The 19,411-nt window shown below is 48.7% G+C and overlaps 1 protein-coding gene across 1 annotated transcript in view; it reads left to right on the top strand.

The window, feature by feature from the left end:
* The window catches only part of LOC147693360 (transient receptor potential cation channel subfamily M member 2-like), a 374,197-nt gene that overhangs the window by 341,197 nt on the left and 13,589 nt on the right, over positions 1 to 19,411 (top strand). Inside the window, exon 20 of the mRNA XM_086933683.1 lies at positions 14,955 to 15,136. Coding sequence (XP_086789809.1) covers positions 14,955 to 15,136 — 182 coding nt within the window. The remainder of the gene's footprint in view (positions 1 to 14,954; positions 15,137 to 19,411) is intronic.

The following is a 19,411-nucleotide window of genomic DNA, read 5'->3' as shown; positions in this document are numbered from 1 at the left end:
GCCAGGACCGAGCAGAAAAGCACATCAATAGAACCGGGTTCGCCTCCCGGTTCCGCTAACGCCACTCGGTAGCAGGATAGACAACAGGATAGGGCGGAAAACGGGAGAAAGGCGAGAGGGTCGGCGGAGCCGAGGAATCCGGCGGCCATCATGATTGCGGGCTAGGCTCCTCCCCCTCACATCTACTTCTTAATAATTTACTTACCTATTTGTTGTAAAATGTGATGGAAGTAATTGTTTTCATGATGACATTTTATGCAAAAATGTTAATAAAGAATTACAGCACAAAAGAAAATGGTGGACTTCATGAAGAGCCCTGAGATACACCGTGTCTCAGAGGCTTGGTAGCAAAAAGGGAAGAGGGCAGGTGAACCGTTTGCCATTTTCCTGAGAGAAATGGAGCTACTTCCTAACTTCCCTTAGCATACCGGGAGGATGGGATCAGGCACAGTACTGAAAGCTGCTGATAGATCTAATAAAATCAAGAAAGCAAATTGACCTTTATCCAGATTCATCTTGATGAACTTTGACACCTGGTCGAAAGCCTGACTGGGTGCTGTGAAGTAGATCAGCATCTTCAAGGTAGTGCAAAAGCTGTTTGTTTGTTATTTATCCAACAATTTAGAAACCGCTGAGAGGAATGATATAGTCCTGAAATGACCCAAATTTGTTGAGTCAGCATTTGGACTTTTAGAAAAGATTCTAGCTGAGTATGTTTCACACTTTTGGGAACCTCCGCAGCCCAGAGAGATTGATTACACAAGTTATTCAAACAAGGGGGCCCTGCCGTGGCGGTCCTTCCGTCATCGAACAGATATTTCCCACCGCCAGATTCGGATGGTGGTGGGAACATGAATGGAACCGCAGCAAATGCAAAGACCAGCAATCTTCCCAATTGCCTAGCGGACGGCCCAGGGAGCCTAAAATGGTGGCAGTGCCTAGCAGGCACTGTCCACCAGATTAGGATACCAGCATTAATCCGGCCGGGGTGGTGGTGTGGGGGGGGTGGACGGCTGAACTTGGGGGGGAGGGTACCTATGGTTCCTCCCTACATTGCCATGCTCAAGGTGGCAGGCACCGTGTGGTGCCTGCCACGTTGTGCATCCCAATACTAAACATGATATTTTAACATTGCAGCCAGCAGCACTGCCCGCAATGTTAACCTACCAGGATGCGCCCGCCAGTGTGGCGGGAGCATCCTAATACGGTGGGCGGGACCGGTGCACCTATGGCAAACGGTCCCAGCTCTGCAGGGATAGCGGGCGGGTTCCTAATAGGCCTCTAAGATTGGCAACCATTAGGGCTTTAGTTACGCTATAAGGAGGGCAAGGATCTCAAGGGGAGCCAGTACATCAACTGAGAATTGCTTGTGCTGATTCTTCCACAGAAGTTAAACTCTGTGAAAGAGGACCCTTTCACGGGATATACTTGTTTACTAGTGTTAATAATTCAATATTAGCTGCCAGGATGTCGTATTCTGAGTAGATTGTCTCAACGTATTATGGAAGAATCCTGGCACATTGTGACACAATTCAGTGGAAGAGGTAAACCTCTGATTACAGGCTGATGGTGCAAGAAAGGATGTAGCATTTTTAACCTACTCCCTAGTGGCGTTCGCAGATGAATGAATTTGTGAAAAAGTCCATCCATTACTTTTTTGTATACTTCAGTGTAATGCTCTGGGTGCGCCTAGACACGGGTTCCGTGCTCACTGTGCCACTGGCACCAAGCTACACCCAACTGATGAGCCGCAATCAGGGTGAAACCGGTCTTGAGTTGCTTGTGTTCTTGTTCACGGAAGACCTGGCTTTGCAGTTGCGGCTGAATTGTTCCTATTGGATCAGGGTTAAGGCTGATTAGCATATGGCTGGGCCTAAACTGAGGAGGCATTGTGTAAAAAATAACGATGTCCTAAGATGTGGCCCAAGTAAATCCCAGTGACTAACATTCAAGCATTCCATCTTCACTTTTTTGTGTAATTCAAGTCCCACCTATAGCCATATCAGCATCACCTGTTCAAAGGGCAAGTAATGGACAGGATGAGCCGATTTGGAAACTGTATTCTGTTGTTTCGTGAAGTAGTACTACAACAGCGCCTCTCGTAATGAAAAATGCTGGTCACAAACCTATGTGCCAATACCGCCAACACTCCCACCTCTTCTGTGTGGACATCTCTGCACAAGTATACATTTTGGTAGTAAATGTGGGAGGTACTGGAGGAGTGGCTGAAAAATTGGGGACTATTTACTCCTAAATTGGTGGAGTTTTTGGATGTGAAAGGAGGAGCTGAGGGAGGGACATGCAAAAACGAACTCCCACCCTCGAAAGAGTAAGCCCATTGCTCGTCACAAGCTTAACTTCTACTTCTACAGCCACCTGTCCTGAAACAAGAGCAGATGCACTCCAACTCAGTGCTGGAGTAGGTCTGGCACCTGCAGTTCTTTTATATAGATAGTGATGGAGGCAGGGACTTAATATACCACCCAAAAGGAAATGTCAAATAAACTAAATTATTCCAGTATAAATAATTGTTTTTCTGTCTATACATTTAGATAACATTTAAAATTCATTATTGTATAATGTTAAAAATGAATTTTTAACTTACTGATTTGGAGGGTTAAGTCACATTAGTGTGGACATATATGTGAGTTTACATTTGGAAATCGTAAATACCAAAAAAGTGTAGTCTGTGTGGAACAGTAAATGCAAACATAAGTAAATATACACAGGTAAATTATCTTTTGTGAATAGGGCCCAATACCTTTCGGGCCTACTCCTCCTCCACAGAGGTTCGGTCATTTGGGATATGATTTTGATATTTCAGTAGGGGCCTCAAGTTTTTCATCACCTGCTAGGTGTACTCTCTTCCTACATACTGCTGGTCATGCAAACATCCTGGCACAGGTGGGCTCTCCAGTGGTACCCCCGTATGCAGTGGTTACAACACGGGGCCAATCTGTTGTATATCATCAGGAAAGTAGCGGCCCGTTGTGGGAGTGCTGCCGGGAGCTGATGCGGGGCATTTGGCGATGCAGTGCGTGCAATGAAATTCGTTTTATTTAATTGTTTGTGTACTTATCTCTGTGCGGCCATATTCTGGAGTTTACTGTCCCCCACCCTGCCCCTCCCCTGCCCCACGTCAGCGCCCTGCAGGACTCCCACCACCGGCCGCTACTGCATCAGGACCCTCCTGGACAAGGTGATGAACTTGCTATGGGGTCAGTACAGGAGAACCTGATGCAATGCAGACTCGTTTTCCCTACACCTGCTTCAGCCACATTAGTGACAGACGACACAACCACCTTGGTGTGGGGTGAGCATATGGTAGAACTGAAACCTCAGGACCATGGTCTCTGGACGAGCAAGTGTAACACTTCAACCTGGTTGAGCTGCAAGTGATTCACTTGGCCATGAAATCTTTCTTGCTCTCCATTCTCGATTGATCCATTCAGTTCTTAAGAGACATCACAATGGCGATGTGGTATATCGACATTCAAGGAGGCATATGGGATCTGGTGAGTCGCCAGCCACTTGTAAGTCTCCTTGAGCACTGGAGCCGACAGCTTGACTTGGCCTTGTCTTGCCAACCGTGAGTGACATCTTATTCTGGAAGTGGTTCCAGGACATCTTCGTCCGGGGGACACTCCTCAGGGGGACGTCGATGCCTTTTACTAGAAAGCACACTGCCCACCATTCTATGTCCTCCAGTTTCTCTTTCAGTGAGCCTAGGGGGCTTTGTTTCAGATGATGCAGAATTTTTCCACTTTACAACACACTTCTCCATTTATCTTTAATTCCTCGTTTGTTGAGGAAAATGCACCAGAACTAGGCGTGATTGTTTTAGTTATTTGAGATGCTTACATACATGTTTCCCCTTTGTCATGTCCTAATGAAACTAAATTGGAATATCAATGAAGCGCGACACAGTAGCCAGTTGCAACTGTACACACTCAAACTGTGCAATGTGTCCGCAAGCGCTGTGTGCTCGTCCACCCTTCACTTGTTTCAGCCTAGCCAATTGTTCCTGAATACTACAGTCACTTCCTACCCTACGGTTGTGCCCCCTTCTCCTAAGATGTAGTTCATTACTTCTCCCACCTTTTGCCCTCTGTCTCACCCCACTAAATAGAAGGTGACATTGGTTGTACCCTCATAGAGAGGTTAGTTTTTATATTGAGCAGGAGAAAGAGTTCAGCTCTTTGTAGGCTATCTAGGCAGCAAGTAGGGCAAGGCTGTCCTGAAGAGGGGAGTTTCACAATGGAACCTCCTCGACACCACAGCTCCAGACGTTGCCTTCCTCACGGAGACCTGGATGAACGCCTCTTCAGCTCCCGACATCGCCATCGCCATCCCAGAGGGCTACAAGATCGTCCGGAGGGACCGAAACGCCAACCAGATGGGAGGAGGCATCGCCATCATCCACAGGAGCACCATCCGTCTCACGACCAGCACCGACAACTCCCTGACCACCGCCGAACACCCGCATTTCCAGATCCACACCAACCCGAACACCACCCTCAGAGGCACCCTGATCTACCGACCCCCTGGACCACGCACACAATTCAGCGAGGACATCGCCGACTTCGTCAGCCCACATGCCCTCCCCTCCGCTGACTACATCCTCCTGGGAGTCCTCAACTTCCATCTGGAGAACAACAACGACCGCAACACCAGCACCCTGCTCGACAACCTCGCCAACCTGGGACTCAAGCAACTGGTGTCCACCCCCACCCACCTCGCCGGACACACACTCGACGCTGTCTTCTCATCCAGCAAGGACATCGACTTCAGCCACGCCACAGAGCTTCAATGGACGGACCACAGCTGCGTCCACTTCACCTTCAAGAAAACAACGACCCACCACCACCAGCAACAGGCCGCCCGCAGAAGCTGGAACAAGATCACAGCAGACCAGCTCGCCACCTCCCTGAGCCAGCACCCTCCTGCCAGCTCAGCGAACCCCAGCCAGGCCGCCGACAACCTCACGAAGTGGATCAGCAACTGCGCGGACGAACTCGCCCCACTGAGGACCCCGCCCAGCAGACCCGGCAGCAAGAAAGCCCCATGGTTCACCGACGAACTCAAGAGCTCCAAGAAGAACTGCCGAGCCCTCGAGAAAGTCTGGAGAAGGGAACCGACACCGGACAACAGGACCTCCTTCAAACTTGCCACCCGGAAACACCACCAGCTGATCCGCGCCGCCAAGAAAACAGCATTCAAGGACCGGTTGGACAACAACGCACACAACTGCAAGGAACTCTTCAACATCGTCAAAGAGCTTTCCAACCCCAGCGCAGGAAACAACGACATCACCCCATCGCAAGACCTCTGCAACTCCCTGGCTTCATACTTCCACAACAAGATCGCGGACATACACAACAGCTTCAACAACCAACCAACGCACACCATGACCGAACAACCACCCCCCACCACCACCCTCCACGCCTGGACCCCGATCAGCACCGAAGACACCATCCGCACGATGAACTCCATCCACTCCGGATCACCGACCGACCCCTGCCCTCACCACGTCTTCAACAAGGCCGACGCTGTCATCGCACCCCACCTGCGAGACATCATCAAAACATCCTTCGACACCACCATCTTCCCCGAGAGCTGGAAACACGCCGAACTCAGCGCTCTACTCAAGAAACCAACAGCGGACCCCACCGACCTCAAGAATTACCGCCCCATCTCGCTCCTCCCGTTTCCAGCCAAAGTCATCGAGAAGACCGTCAACAAGCAGATGGCCGCTTTCCTCGAGACGAACGGATCCCTCGACCCCTCACAGTCCGGCTTCCGAGCCAACCACAGCACCGAGACCGCCCTCATCGCCGCCACCGATGACATCCGAGCCCTGATGGACAACGGAGAAACAGCGGCCCTCATCCTCCTAGACCTCTCCGCGGCATTCGACACGGTCTGCCACCGCACCCTAGTACGGCGCCTCAGCAACGTCGGAATCCAGGACAAGGCACTGGAATGGATCATCTCCTTCCTCGACGGGAGAACACAGAGAGTCCGCCTACCACCGTACAAGTCAGAGGCCACCTGCGTCATCTGCGGCGTCCCCCAAGGATCATCTCTGAGCCCCACCCTCTTCAACGTCTACATGAGCCCCCTCGCGGCCATCGTACGCAAACACAACCTCAGCATAATCTCCTACGCCGACGACACCCAGCTGATCCTCTCCCTGACCAACGACCCCGCCGCCGCCAGAGCCAACCTGCACGAAGGTATGAAAGAGGTAGCCGAGTGGATGACGACCAGCCGCCTGAAACTGAACTCGGACAAGACGGAGGTCCTCATCCTGGGCTCCTCTCCCTCCGCCTGGGACGACTCCTGGTGGCCTCCTGCCCTGGGCACCGCACCCAAACCGACAGACCATGCACGCAACCTGGGCTTCATCCTGGACTCCTCCCTCTCCATGACCAGGCAAGTCAACAACGTCTCCTCGGCATGCTTCAACATCCTACGCATGCTACGGAAGGTCTTCTGGTGGATCCCCACCGAGACCAGGAAGACCGTCACCCAGGCCCTCGTCACCAGCCGACTGGACTACGGCAACGCCCTCTACGCCGGTACCACCGCCAAGCTCCAGAAGAGACTCCAGCGGATCCAGAACGCCTCAGCCAGACTCATCCTCGACATCCCACGAACCAGCCACATCTCCGGACATCTGAGAGACCTTCACTGGCTCCCCGTCAACAAAAGAATCACCTTCCGCCTCCTCACCCACGCACACAAAGCCCTACACGACCAAGGCCCGAGCTACCTCAACAGCCGAGTCAACTTCTACGCTCCCAAACGCCACCTCCGATCAGCCAACCACGCCCTCGCCGCCGTCCCCCGCATCCGAAGAGCGACTACAGGAGGAAGGTCCTTCTCCTACCTGGCCGCCAAGACCTGGAACTCCCTCCCGACCGACCTGCGCCTGACCCAAGACCACCTCTCCTTCAGGAAGAAGCTGAAGACCTGGCTGTTCGAGCAGTAGCGGCTCCCCCCCCCCAGCGCCTTGAGACCCTATGGGTATGTAGCGTGCTTTATAAGTGTCACTGATTGATTGATTGATTGATCCTCCAGTGCCTTAAAATGTGTTATGCTTTTGTTAAGAAGGAACCACTTGGGATAATTCATGCTCAGTCACCCAGAGAAGGCTTCAATATCTGCAGTGGCCCTGGGTGGTTACCTTGGTGGACATCTGTCACGCGTTGACATGGGCTTCCCTTCAAACCTTTGTAAAGCATGTTTGCTTCAATTCAGGGGTGAGAACTAGTGGCCATTTTGCTCATTCCATGTTCCAGTATTTCCTTGACTGACTATCCCTTCAGATCCACCTTGTGGTATCTATTCAAAACGTAAGACATCTACAGGGAGAAGAAAAAATGGCTCACCTTTGGTCAGAATCTTTCTGGTGCATAATCTTTGTCCCTGCACATTCCTCAAATGTCCTGCCTGCCTCCCCATTATCTAAGATAACCATAGACCTCGTGTTAATTCGAGTTTAGTTGTTGCACAGCATATTCACATTTAGATTGATGCTGTGCTCATCTCTGCATCAAAGGGCTATAAGAAAATAGATGAGGAAATCATATTAGGGCAGCACCGTCCCATTACAGGGCTCTAGTGACGTCACACCTGCACTCTAGCTAGAGATGGAGTCAGTGATACCTACAGTAGCAGGAGAGCTATTGAAGCATTTTTGGGTCCAGTCTAGTGTCTTGAGATATTGAGAGGGTGAGAAATCTGAAAAAAAATAACCGTATCCACCAGTAAGATCATTAACAAACTTTTCGTTGGCCTCTTTCCCACCTTCACTGCATTGCTTCTGGGAGTTCACTCCATTTCAAATGCCGTTACCCATGCCTCTTGTAATGGTGAAGTCTTCATTCTATGCAGTCAGCTGTGCCATGCAGTGCTCCTTCAAATTTCTCTCTGTCTTATTTCTTTTCCTTAGTTGCCTCATCACCCATGAGATATGAGGAGTTGCATCCCATTGTTTTTATTGCTCACCCAGCAAAGGTCCAATCTCTGGTGGAATAAAGGAGCACCCAAATAGGAACACTGTTGCTTCTAGACAGAGGTGAAAAGTGATGACCATTTTGCTTGTTCCATGCTCAAGGATTTCCTAGTCTGACCACACCTTCAGACCCACCTTGATCCTCGTTACCTCCACTTCATCGATCGCCGAAAGAGACACATCCTTATGGCGCGACATACTGGGCAGCCCCCTAGAACCTCCTACTGTGGTGCAAAATTTAGGAATTCTCTTGTACAGCACCATGTGCCTCTGAGCCCAGGCACTGAATGTGAGCAACACCTATTTCATCCGCCTTTGCTTTCTAAAAAAGGTTCTTCTCTTTATTGATCCCTCTTTTCACGTGCCAGTACTGAATGCTATGATTCAATCTCATCTTGAATTTGCTCATTTAATCTACCTTGACTCTCCAGACAAAACCTTACATCGACTACCTTGCTTCGAATGCTGCTGCAAGAGTGCTTACAAAAACTGCCAGACAATCTCATATGTCACTAGTACTGTGATCTGTTGATTTCTACCCATTCTTAGGCAGCCTTTAATGCCCTCATAATTGTTCATAAAGCCCTACACCTCAAATCCTCCTCCTTTTAGCCACTATCCACCTCTATGCAGATGACACCCAGATCTATCTAGAAACCTCCTCCATAGATGACATTCACAAACTAAATGTCACTCTAAAATAAATCCACTTAAAACTCAACCATGATAAAACCGAAATCCTCCTCATCTCCAACAAAGAAGAGAACCCTCATATTTCAGAATGGCTTAAAGCTTTGGATGCTCTTAACGGCAATCACACTCTGACCCACTCCGTTAAATCATTAAGAATCACCCTAGACTCAAAACTTGACATGGCCAAACCCATCTCGAACTCCGCAAAGAGTGCCTTCATCAACCTGAAGCTACTTAACAAAATAAAACCATTCATCCCAACCAACGACCTCAAACAAGCCAGCCAGTCACTGGTGCTATCCAGACTCGACTATGGGAATGCCACCCTCACTGGTACAACAAAATCTCACCTAGCTCCCCTCAAAACTACTCTCAACGCAGCAGCTAGAATGGTTACTGAAGTCAGGAAATATAATCACATTTCACCAGCACTCAAAGAACTAAAATGGCTCCCAGTCAAATTGCGTGCCAGTTTCAGAACTTCCTGCCTCACACACAAAGCCCTGCACACAGGAAAACCTGGATACTTGGCTGCTAAACTCAAGAGGGTTAGTCAGACAAGGAACTTCAGCAGCTCCAGCACCCTACCACTCATCCCTATGAAAACACGCAAACAAAAAACTGCCACAGGTTTCTTTAATCGGAAACGCGCCCAAAATCTGGAATGCCATCCCAGTCGGTATCAGGACTATCTCATCCTTCACAAAATAAAAAATAAAACTAAAAGTCCTTTCCCTCAACCGCTCCCTCCCAAATGGATAGCCACCATCTAAACGCAAATCCCTGCTCGTCGTCTCTCCCAGACATTGTAGCTCTAAGACTTACCTCCTCCCTGCTATTTGACCCCTAACTGCTCCTCCCCCCACCTAAGTGGTTCAACCCCAAGACAACGTGCACTCTATGAGTTTATCTCAGGACTCACTGACTACCTCAATGCTGTTCAGCACACTTGGACTTTCCAAACCTACATGTAGAATACTGTTTTATTGTATGAATCTTGCTCAAAATACTGTTGTGAAGTGCTCTGATACCCTCGGGTCAGGCTAGCGCTATATAAAACTCCTTAATAAATACATACAAAAATAAACTATACAGCCATCATGCTCCCTTGGATCAACAAATCAATTCTTGTTTATTACCATTCGGAAGAGCATAGCCATTACAGAGACTGTGCTGTTTGTGCACCAGAAACCAAACTGTAGAACTCCCTCCTTTTGAGTTTACTAGCAGAAACAGATCTACTTTGATTTAGCTGCCAGGTGAAACCCTGACTTTTCAATAGGTAAGTGTCTTCTTGCATTCTTGTCTGCCACTGTTGGGTTTTATCATTGTGTCTTTCTAAGGCGCCAAAAAGCGACTGCATAGAGCGCTCTACAAATACCTTACAGCATAACATGGCAGATGGAAGCAGTTCATAACTTGGTGAAGTTCTTTTTGTCTACACTTCTGCATGAGGATTATAGTCTTTCTCCATTATAATTGGTTCAGCCATTTGTAACTAGGAGTCCGAAACATTGAGTCTGTTATGTTTGAGCCCCTTAATATGAGAGAGAGCACTTGCTTGTGTATTACGTGTGAGTGGTGCACGGATGGTGTCCTTAATGAGGGCATATTAACAGTAGCACAAGATGATGGCTCTCCATTCAAGGGTGGGAGTCATCTGGCTTCCCTCATCCTTGAAGCGGGATCTGCACCTCAAATGTTCTGTAGCTATCTCTTCAGCGTATGCCCCACCCCTGTTACTGTAGAGTACCTGGACAATTTCTGCTCCCAACAACCATGCCTCGTAGAGCTATCTGGACAAATGTACCCCAGCAACAATATCTCCACCTGCCACCCACCCCCCAAAAACCTGTTTAATGTGCAAATCAGATTACTTTGAGGCCCACAGAGGTGTGAGCTATCTGCACCTGAATATCAACAGATACTGTAAACAATGATCAGGAAAGCCGCAAAGGGCTGGGTTCACCTAAAGGACTCCTCTCACTCTGCACAACAGAGACTGCAGTCCCAACCTTCACATTCACCATCTGCCAAATGGCAGTGCTACAGGAAACATAATTAGCAGCTCCTCTCACCAAAAGGGCCTCATTGAATTTCTAAAGAAGCCTGTGTCCTCCGACCTCATTTCAGTGTCTTGGTCTCCTCCCTCCAGCTGCAAGGATGTCAGCTCCACACTTCCACTGCGTGGGTCAACAATACCTTCCAAAATGGAACCCGCAGGCCTCCATTGCTCTAGTTGGCATTCAGATATGGGTTCGCACAAAGGACGATTGGCCCAATAAGCCTTGACTCCAGTGACACGGATAAAATCGTCTGGTCACAACTACGGATTGATAGCCATGATCCATTGCCACTACTGTCCTACATGCTAAACCCATGACAGGGTTGGCAGTCCACGGTGGGAAATATAAGTGGATGCTTGGTGCGCCCCTCCAGGTCACAGGATAGGTCCAGGACCTATCTCTTTTTTTTAAAACATTTTTTATCAGCATTTTGTTACTGGTAATAATAGTACGTACATGGTGTAATAAGGAACCATAAAACACAGGTCTAGACGCTTTCAATTCTTCATCATTTACATGTCTATTCTGCATTTGTAACATGACTAACTGTGTGATCACAATCATCGTTATAGGTGTTGGGCCCTGTTTGGTTATTCACTGACATCCGATATCTGCTCCTCTCGTGGGGGCCACATATATTGCCCCGATAAGTATTCCACTTTCCCCATATCCGAGTCCATTTCTTGGGGCACCCCCTATGTACATAGACTGCTTTCTCTGCCACCATCACAACGTCCATGTCACAACTTGGAGTGTACACGCTTCAAACTTCCTTACGTTACAACACCATCTACGACTTGTAGGGGCAGGCCCAGTTCCCCAGTGTTGGGATATATTTTGTTGCGCTATTGTCATACCTAACGTTGCCCACTGTTGAGCCATTTGGTTCAGGTCTGTAGGCTCCCAAATATTGAGAAGACGTTTCTTGCGTTCCGCTAGTACATTTGTACCCCAGATCCGTGGGATCGTGCGCATGACCGCCTCCCGATAGGGTGTGATTAATGGACATTCCCGGACATTCCTGGAGCGTGTGGTAGAATGTGCCCGGCAACACACATTGTCTTAGGCAGAGTGGTGTATCTGCCCGACCTTGTCGGTGAAGAGTTATTCATGTAAAATATATTTGGTGCAAGATTTTTAATTGCACTAGCTTTAATTTGTAGGGTATCGCAACCTCTCGTGGGGACGCCACCACCTCCTGCCAGTCTGCCTCGTCCAGGTCTCCTATATCAGTCTGCCAACGCTCCCTAAGGGTGGAGAAGTGTGGCTCAATGGTTAGAGTGGCAGACCTTGATGCAGAGCTCTGGCACGGGACCTGGGTTCGATTCCCACCTCGGCAGGTCTCGGGCTCAAAAATTCCTCGGACCTGATATTCTCGCCTCAGTGCCTATTCCAATCATGGGTCCCACGCTGCAACTCTGGGCAATAGCTTGCTTAATCTCTACAACGGCCCAAACAGCGCTAGGATGCCTGGCTTCACCCTAGGGGTGCCCAGGAGTGGACACCTCACAGGGAAAGCCAGGAAGGGTTCCACAGCGGTATGAGTAATAGCGCCATGAAACCGCTTGGTAGCAGTGCGCTCTACAAATACTTTATATTTACATTTACATTTACATCATGGGGTCTGGTTGATTGTTCAGGACCTATTTTATGTCAAATGACAGGCCCAGGCCTCTTTGTGCACAATAGATTTGTATGAAGAAAGGGCATAAATCAAAGACTAGGTTACCATATACTCGCAGTCATGCACTAAGGGGGTCATTATGATGGCGGACGGACCTGCGTCCGTCCGCCACCCCAGAGGTGGAGGGACCATCCGCAGGGGCAGCGGCGGTCCCTCCATGCAAATTAGGATGTGACCGCCACCCTGGCGGTCACATCCTGTATTTTTAACATTGCGGCGGGTGCTGCTTAAAGCAGCACCCGCCACAATGTTAAAAACTCCATGCAGTGCATTTGCATGCACAAAGCGGCAGGCACCGCATGGTGCCTGCCGCTATGTGCAAGCAAATGCAGGGGGGGGTACCATAGGTACCACCCATGTGCACCCCCACCCCCCTTCACCCTGGGGGCCCGCAACAGGCCCCCAAAGAAAAGACCGTATGCCTTTTCGTGGCGGCATTGCCGCCGCGGAAAGGAATGTCCCAAGGCTAATCCTAATATGGCTGGCGGTGTCTGACAGACACCGCCACCATATTAGAGCTTTTCCTCCATGGTCTGAAGGTGACCGCACCGTAAAAGCGGTGGACAGTCTCCCCGTCCGCCGATGACCCCCCAGCCATCCTTATCTGGCGGGGGGTCTTTACAAACACAGCAGCGGTGAATCCACATCCTCCGGGCCGGCGGTGGCTTCCGCCGGCCCGGAGGATGCGGATTCACCGCAATCATAATCGGCCCCTAAATGTAGTTGAACACAACTGTACACCATGCAGGGGATATTCCCTTCCCAACAGGGATGTTTCCTCATTTGCACAGGGCATGGCTCTATCCCAATGAGGGAATATTTTGTCTCTACCGCTTCGCCATATTACAGAAGTGGGGCAAAGTCAAAGAGGACAAAGAGGACATCTTGTGGTGCACAAACAGTGAGCCACCTAGAGGTAGTCCATTGTCAGGACACCCTCCAACATCACCCCTATGGCGGGCGGAGGGTGAGGGATCGATCTGGCATTCTCCAGCAGGGAGATCTCTGCCTCATTTTGAATGCAGGCTGATTTGCTGCCTGCAGAGTGAAAGCTGTACAGGAGGCTTCTCACTAATGCCATCTTCCCACCTCAGGTCCAGACTCACTCCTGTACTGGGAACAGCACATTTACTATGATCCACCGCAGTGTCCGCGGTGCATCCCTAACGCAGCCCATGATATGAGTTTCAAAATACAAACTCCACTTTGGACTCCTAGCAGCAGGGGACCTGCCCAAATGTAGGGGTGTCCACTCTTTATTCTTGGTAAATCCTGGTCACAGTTGGGGATTTACCTCAACTCCTTGGACCTAGATGAAGGAGCTACAGTTCTCTCTACTGCATGGTTCAGTGTATCTCCATGTTACCCTCATTCACTCAGACAGTTCTCGAAGCTAAATCACATCTTCAGCACAGCAGATACACAGCAGATACTCAGCTCTTGCCTGATGCAGGGATTCTCTCTCGTTGTGAGTCATTTTCATGGCTTTGAACATTACTTGAAGCCCAGGCAGGAGGCCTGGTTCCCACAAGGACATTTCTGCCAGCTCTTCAATTGCAGAATATCCCAGAAGATCTTTCACAAACATTCTCTCACTTGCACATCACAGACCTCGGTTGCCTCCACAGGCTGCATGGGGTCAGAACAGACTCATCTATGGTGATCAGGCCCCCAAGGGTCTACATATGGGTTATCTTAAAATGCCGCCATGTAGGCATGACACCTAGAGACACAAACACGTATGCAAGCACGCACACTCACAGACAAGTGCTCAGTCTTTCTATTTTGTAGTGTTATAAATGTCTTTCGACTCACCAGAGTCTGCTTTGTTCACAGACAGCCTGGTAACCCTTTAAAATGGTGGTATTGAGGAGTTATCTGTACATGTTCTTCCTTGTTCTGGCTTGTGCCATCTTCTTCGCTCAAATTCCCACTTAAAAAACCTTTTTGATTTACTGATCTCTGGCCCTCTCTGGTTACCCTTTATTAGTCTCCCTCGGCCTTCTTTTATTTAGCTTTCTGACCTCTTACCCACCACTGCCCCTCTCTCTAGTCTTTGAGCTACTGCCCTCTGCATCTGTGGTCTTACTGTTTTCCATATTCTCCTAGTGCTCGCTTCCCTCCCTGCTCCAAGGCTTACTCAGGGTCCTGCTCCCTCCATCTTTATGGCTAAGGTTTATCTGCTTCCCTTTTGCTTTCCTGATCTCTACCTCTCCCAGCTTCTTGATGTTTTATTCTTTTGTATGTTTTTAATGTTGATTATTTCATCTATGTGCCTGCCCATTGCATTTTGCAGGTTTTCAGTCTTTACCCTCTGTCTCATGACTCTTTTTTGTCAGTGCCTCCTAAGCTTGTGCTCTTTCTGTGTTGGTTGCTGCTTTGGTTTGTCTTTCCCTGATTTCTGCCACTTCCTCTGTTGTCTCTGTTGTGTGGAAAACTTTTTTCTGTGGGACTGATCCATGGGTTTTGTTTTTTCTCTTCCCTTTCACAGTTACACATTTTCAGAAGTACAGGGTAACACGGATCAGATCTGGAGGTTCCAGCGTCTTTACCTTATTGAAGAGTACTGCAGCCGCCCCCCGGCGCCACCCCCCTTCATCATCCTCAGCCATCTCTACTTCCTGGTGAAGCACGCCATTTTACGCTGTCCGACAGGCGGCAGGAAGCCACTGAGTGAGTATCCGGTCCTCACTTCTTACTATAGCCTCAGGTGTCTCCTCTTCCCTGAAGGCTGAGCAGCAGGGGTTTGGTTGAGATTCCCAGGTCTGGCTAATGTTTCTATAGTGTTAGACATTGACTTTATGACAAGCTTTCTCCACTTGTACCACCACAACCTCTCCTTAGATGCCTCCAGTCCTAGACCCACATGCCCCCCGCAGAAATACCCTCCTTCGATGTGGGCATCACATAAGAACAAGCAGGAGGCGGGTAGATGCCAATGATTATCACACTCTCTCTGTCTACCTGATTTCTGCAGAGGGTTTGGAGAAGTTGATTGATAATCAGCAGCAAACAAGTGTGTAGTGAGGAGCCCACCATTCACTTCTACTGGAGCTTCTTGTTGGGAAAGTTACAGCTGCTCACAAAGTGCTGCAGGAGTTTCAGTGATTTACAGCTCCTTTAGAAATCATGTTCCATTTAGAAACTTTGCCAGACCAGGAACCAATCTGAAATCTTGCAACTCTGACATAGGCCCTTGAGTCAAAGAGAGACTCTGTTAGGGGTCCCTATGACTTGTATGTATGTGAACATGTATGCATTGGTATTTATATCCTATACTAGCAGCCCGTCCCAACGTTGTCCAGGAGCAATCATGGCTCAGGGCCCTCGCCCGCCCTGACGTTGTGCAGTATTATGCCTCTATGTTTACTTTGTACGCTTTTGTAACCTGCCCACGTCACTGCCCACGTCACTTTTTCCTCCTGTAATGCCCCGTTTAGTGCCTTCTTCCGATTGTCATTTTAGCTTTAAGCTGACCGCTCCACTTTGTAAGCTTTTGCAACCTGCACACGTTTCTTTTTCCTCCTGTAATGCCCCGTTTGGTACCTGCCCACGTCACTGCCCACGTCACTTTTTCCTCCTGTAATGCCCCGTTTGCTACGTTCTCCCGATTGTCATTTTAGCTTTCAGCTGACCGCTCCACTTTGTACGCTTTTGTAACCTGCACACTTTTCTTTTTCCGTTTCTTACCTGTGGATCGCTCACCGCTCCTTTCCGCCGCCGCTCCTCCCTCACGTTTGCTTTGCTCACTGCTTACTTGGCGCCCTACCTCATCCGCCGCTCACCGCTCCTCCCCGCCGCCGCTCCTCACTGCCTGCCCGCCGATCCTCACCGCCTGTCCCCCGCTCATGTCCGCTGCTCCTCTGCTCGTCACTGCTCCTACCCGCGCTGATCTCCGCCGCTCCTCGAAACTGCTCCTCCCCGCGCTGATCTCCACCGCTCCTCGCCGCGCTGATCTCCGCCGCTCCTCGCGCTCGAGTACGCCGCTCCTGATGTAAGCACGCACGTCACCGCCGGCGCTACTTTGAAGGGACTACTTTTTTTTATAACTAACGTATTTCTTTTTTATTTATATAGCCTATGTCCATCTGCACACCCTGAGGATTACAACGATGTATCGGGTGTGTGGATTGGCGCTGTGGTTCCCGAGTTTACCCGCCTCAAAGCCTCAAAGTTCTTCCTTTATAATAGTAGTATAGATATACTGTGGGGGAGCAGCAGATTGATGAACATTATATATGAGCCTAGGAATTGGATTCATGATTGTAGAAGCAGGTTAAATGTGGGTTCCTGTTATGGGAAGTAGTGCTGTTCCAAAAGATGGTTCTTCAGTTCCTTTCTGAATTTCAGAAAAGTAGGAGCCATTCTGATGTTTCTGGGGGTGTTGTTCCAGATCCTCACTACAGCTTTCCTTCTTGTATTTTGTGATTTCCGGTATCTCAGTGTCCTGGCTTCTGTTGTCTCACTGTCTGTTTTAGGTGGTTGGTTTCTCAGCAAGGTTTTCTGTGGTGTCTATTCTGAAAGGCTTGTAGGTGATACAGCTGGACTTGAAAAAGAAGCATGCCTGGAGAGGGAACCAATGCATTTGGAGTGATGGGGTCAACCATCTTTAAGCTTTTAGTGCACATGTTGTAGCTTGAAAGCGGCTTCACGCGGATAGCACAGTGGTTTTGTGGAACCCCTTTGATAGTATTGACCTACATCCAGGCAAGAGAAGGCCAAATTTATCCCATGTTCTCTTGGTGTTCATGCTGGCCAGAGTGAGAGTGATATTTATCAGAAAATCACACAGCACAGCAAGTCACCTTACAGCGCTACGTGGAAGGGCAGGAATGCATTGTATTTAACCTTATACAGCGCATTCCTGTCTTTCCCCTGCGCCGGGACACAATGTGCTGCCTAGCACCAGCGCAGGCACCCTTGCACAATTGTGCAAGGTTGCCTGCATTGTAAGCAGAATTATGTTTGTGCAGGAAGGAGTACCTTCCTGCACAAATACAATACCCTGCATCTTCCTCTTTCTATGTGTGCCGCGGATTGCAACACACAAGTAAAGAGGAAAAATATATGTCTCCTCGTTATGGAACTCCTGGGGATGCGCAGCATATGACACATTGCCAGGTCTATCAGTAGATTTGAGAATGCACCAAAATCCATGGGTGAATGTGTGGCAACACTCTCACTCCTCCCATAGAACACATGTCTGGGGGCGGAATAACGTAATGCAGCAATTTGTGCTTAATTGCATTACTCTAGATTTATCAAGTAACGCAAGGCCACGCAATGCGTGGTTGATAAATCTAACTTAAGAGTTTGGTCGCATTTGCGCCCCATTGCATGGCTCAAGGGCAACACAACTCCGATAAATTTGGCCCGAGTCTCTTGGTGTTCTTGGTGATAAATGTCCATTAAGAACAGCTCAGAGTCGAGGGTGAATCCAAGTGATTTTTCCCTGACTATCAACTAGGAGTAAAAATGTTCATGTCAGAAAGCTAGACTTTAATCTGCCACCGTTTTGTGCTGTTGGCAAGCATGAAGAATTCGGGCTTTGTCATTTTAAGCTTCATCCAGGAGCTTGATATCCGGTTCTGGATCAGGCTTAGGCAGGATTTACAGAATGGGATCTTGTGAGCTAATGAGATTTTGAGGTAGAGTCGGGAGTTTATGGCATACTGACGGATCTGCTACATTTGAGTATGAATCACTTGGGTTTTTATAAGGAGATTGAAGATGAATGGTGAGTTGCAGGAGAGCAGGAGTTTCATAGATCTTGAGGGTCCAGTCTAGAGCTGGTTGAGGTTGGCAAGGTCAGAAGAGAGCCATTGCAGAACTGCTCCAGAGGAAGCCATTCTTATTCCAGGGTTAATCAATGCTTGGTGATCGACTGTGTTAGAAGGTACAGAGAGGTGGAGCAGGATGTAAGGATCTCTGTTGTTATTTATCAGTAGGTTGTAGATTATGTGAAGAGTCATAGTGCTGTCTGATTGTTGTCCTACAGGAGGTTGTTCTGCTCTTTCAATTGAGTGGAGACTGATTTTTTGCTGATGTTTTCTGATGAAAAGTGGGTGGGTGATGGGAGGGTAGTTGGTGAGATCCTCTGTGCCCAGGGTAGGTACTTTGTGCTTTTGAGGTATGTTTTTTCAGTTTTGTGGGCTCTTTTCATTCTAAACCTTTCATATCCTATCCTTTATTTGAGTGATTTAGCCTTGTGTAAGAGAAATACATTACTCAGTTTTCCTTTTTATTGCATGTTTCATGTGTCCAAAACCAGATGCCCACCCACATTCAAAGAGCGCCTAGAGTGAGGCAAGTAATGTGCACTGAGCTGAGAGACAAGGGAGTGCCAAGGAATGCTCAGGAGGAGGCCACGTTTCCCAGACGACTGGGATTCATTAGGAGCAGTACACAGGATAGGAGGGCTACCACAATAACACAAGATCTGCAGTAGAAATCCTGCCAAGGGAGATCCAAGGATATAAACCCACCTGGGAGACAGGAGGAACACAGAAGTGTAAATTACAGTTAAGGTGGGGTCTATGCCAAGCAGTCATGAAGTGAGTCATGGTAAGGAGGCTGTCAGCAGTAACAGGTGCGGCTGTTCTCCATGTATACATGGAGCTGTCTTTCGGGAGGAGTATGTATTTATTTATTTATTTTAAGGTTTTATAGAGCGCGAACCAGACCAGTGAGGGTATCAGAGCGCTCTACAGGTTTGAGGGTGGCATACAAAGCATTAGGAAGGGAGGGGATCAGTTGGGTAAGATGGGGGATACATTGTACAGTATACAAAAAAACACGCAGTTTAACGTAAGATGGGGGATACATTACACATTGTGTAAAAAAAGCATGCAGTTTAAAGTCCAGGCTACAAGCAGGATAAAAAGATAGCAATAGGAAGAAACTTATGACAGAAGGCCTGCAGTCTCAACTCTTAGCTGGGATATTCAG

The sequence above is a fragment of the Lissotriton vulgaris genome, chromosome 8, assembly GCF_964263255.1.
Source record: "Lissotriton vulgaris chromosome 8, aLisVul1.2, whole genome shotgun sequence".
NCBI classification, from domain to species: domain Eukaryota; kingdom Metazoa; phylum Chordata; class Amphibia; order Caudata; family Salamandridae; genus Lissotriton; species Lissotriton vulgaris.
The sequence above is the reverse complement of the archived record's forward strand: the minus strand, read 5'-3'. Positions and strand labels throughout refer to the sequence as shown.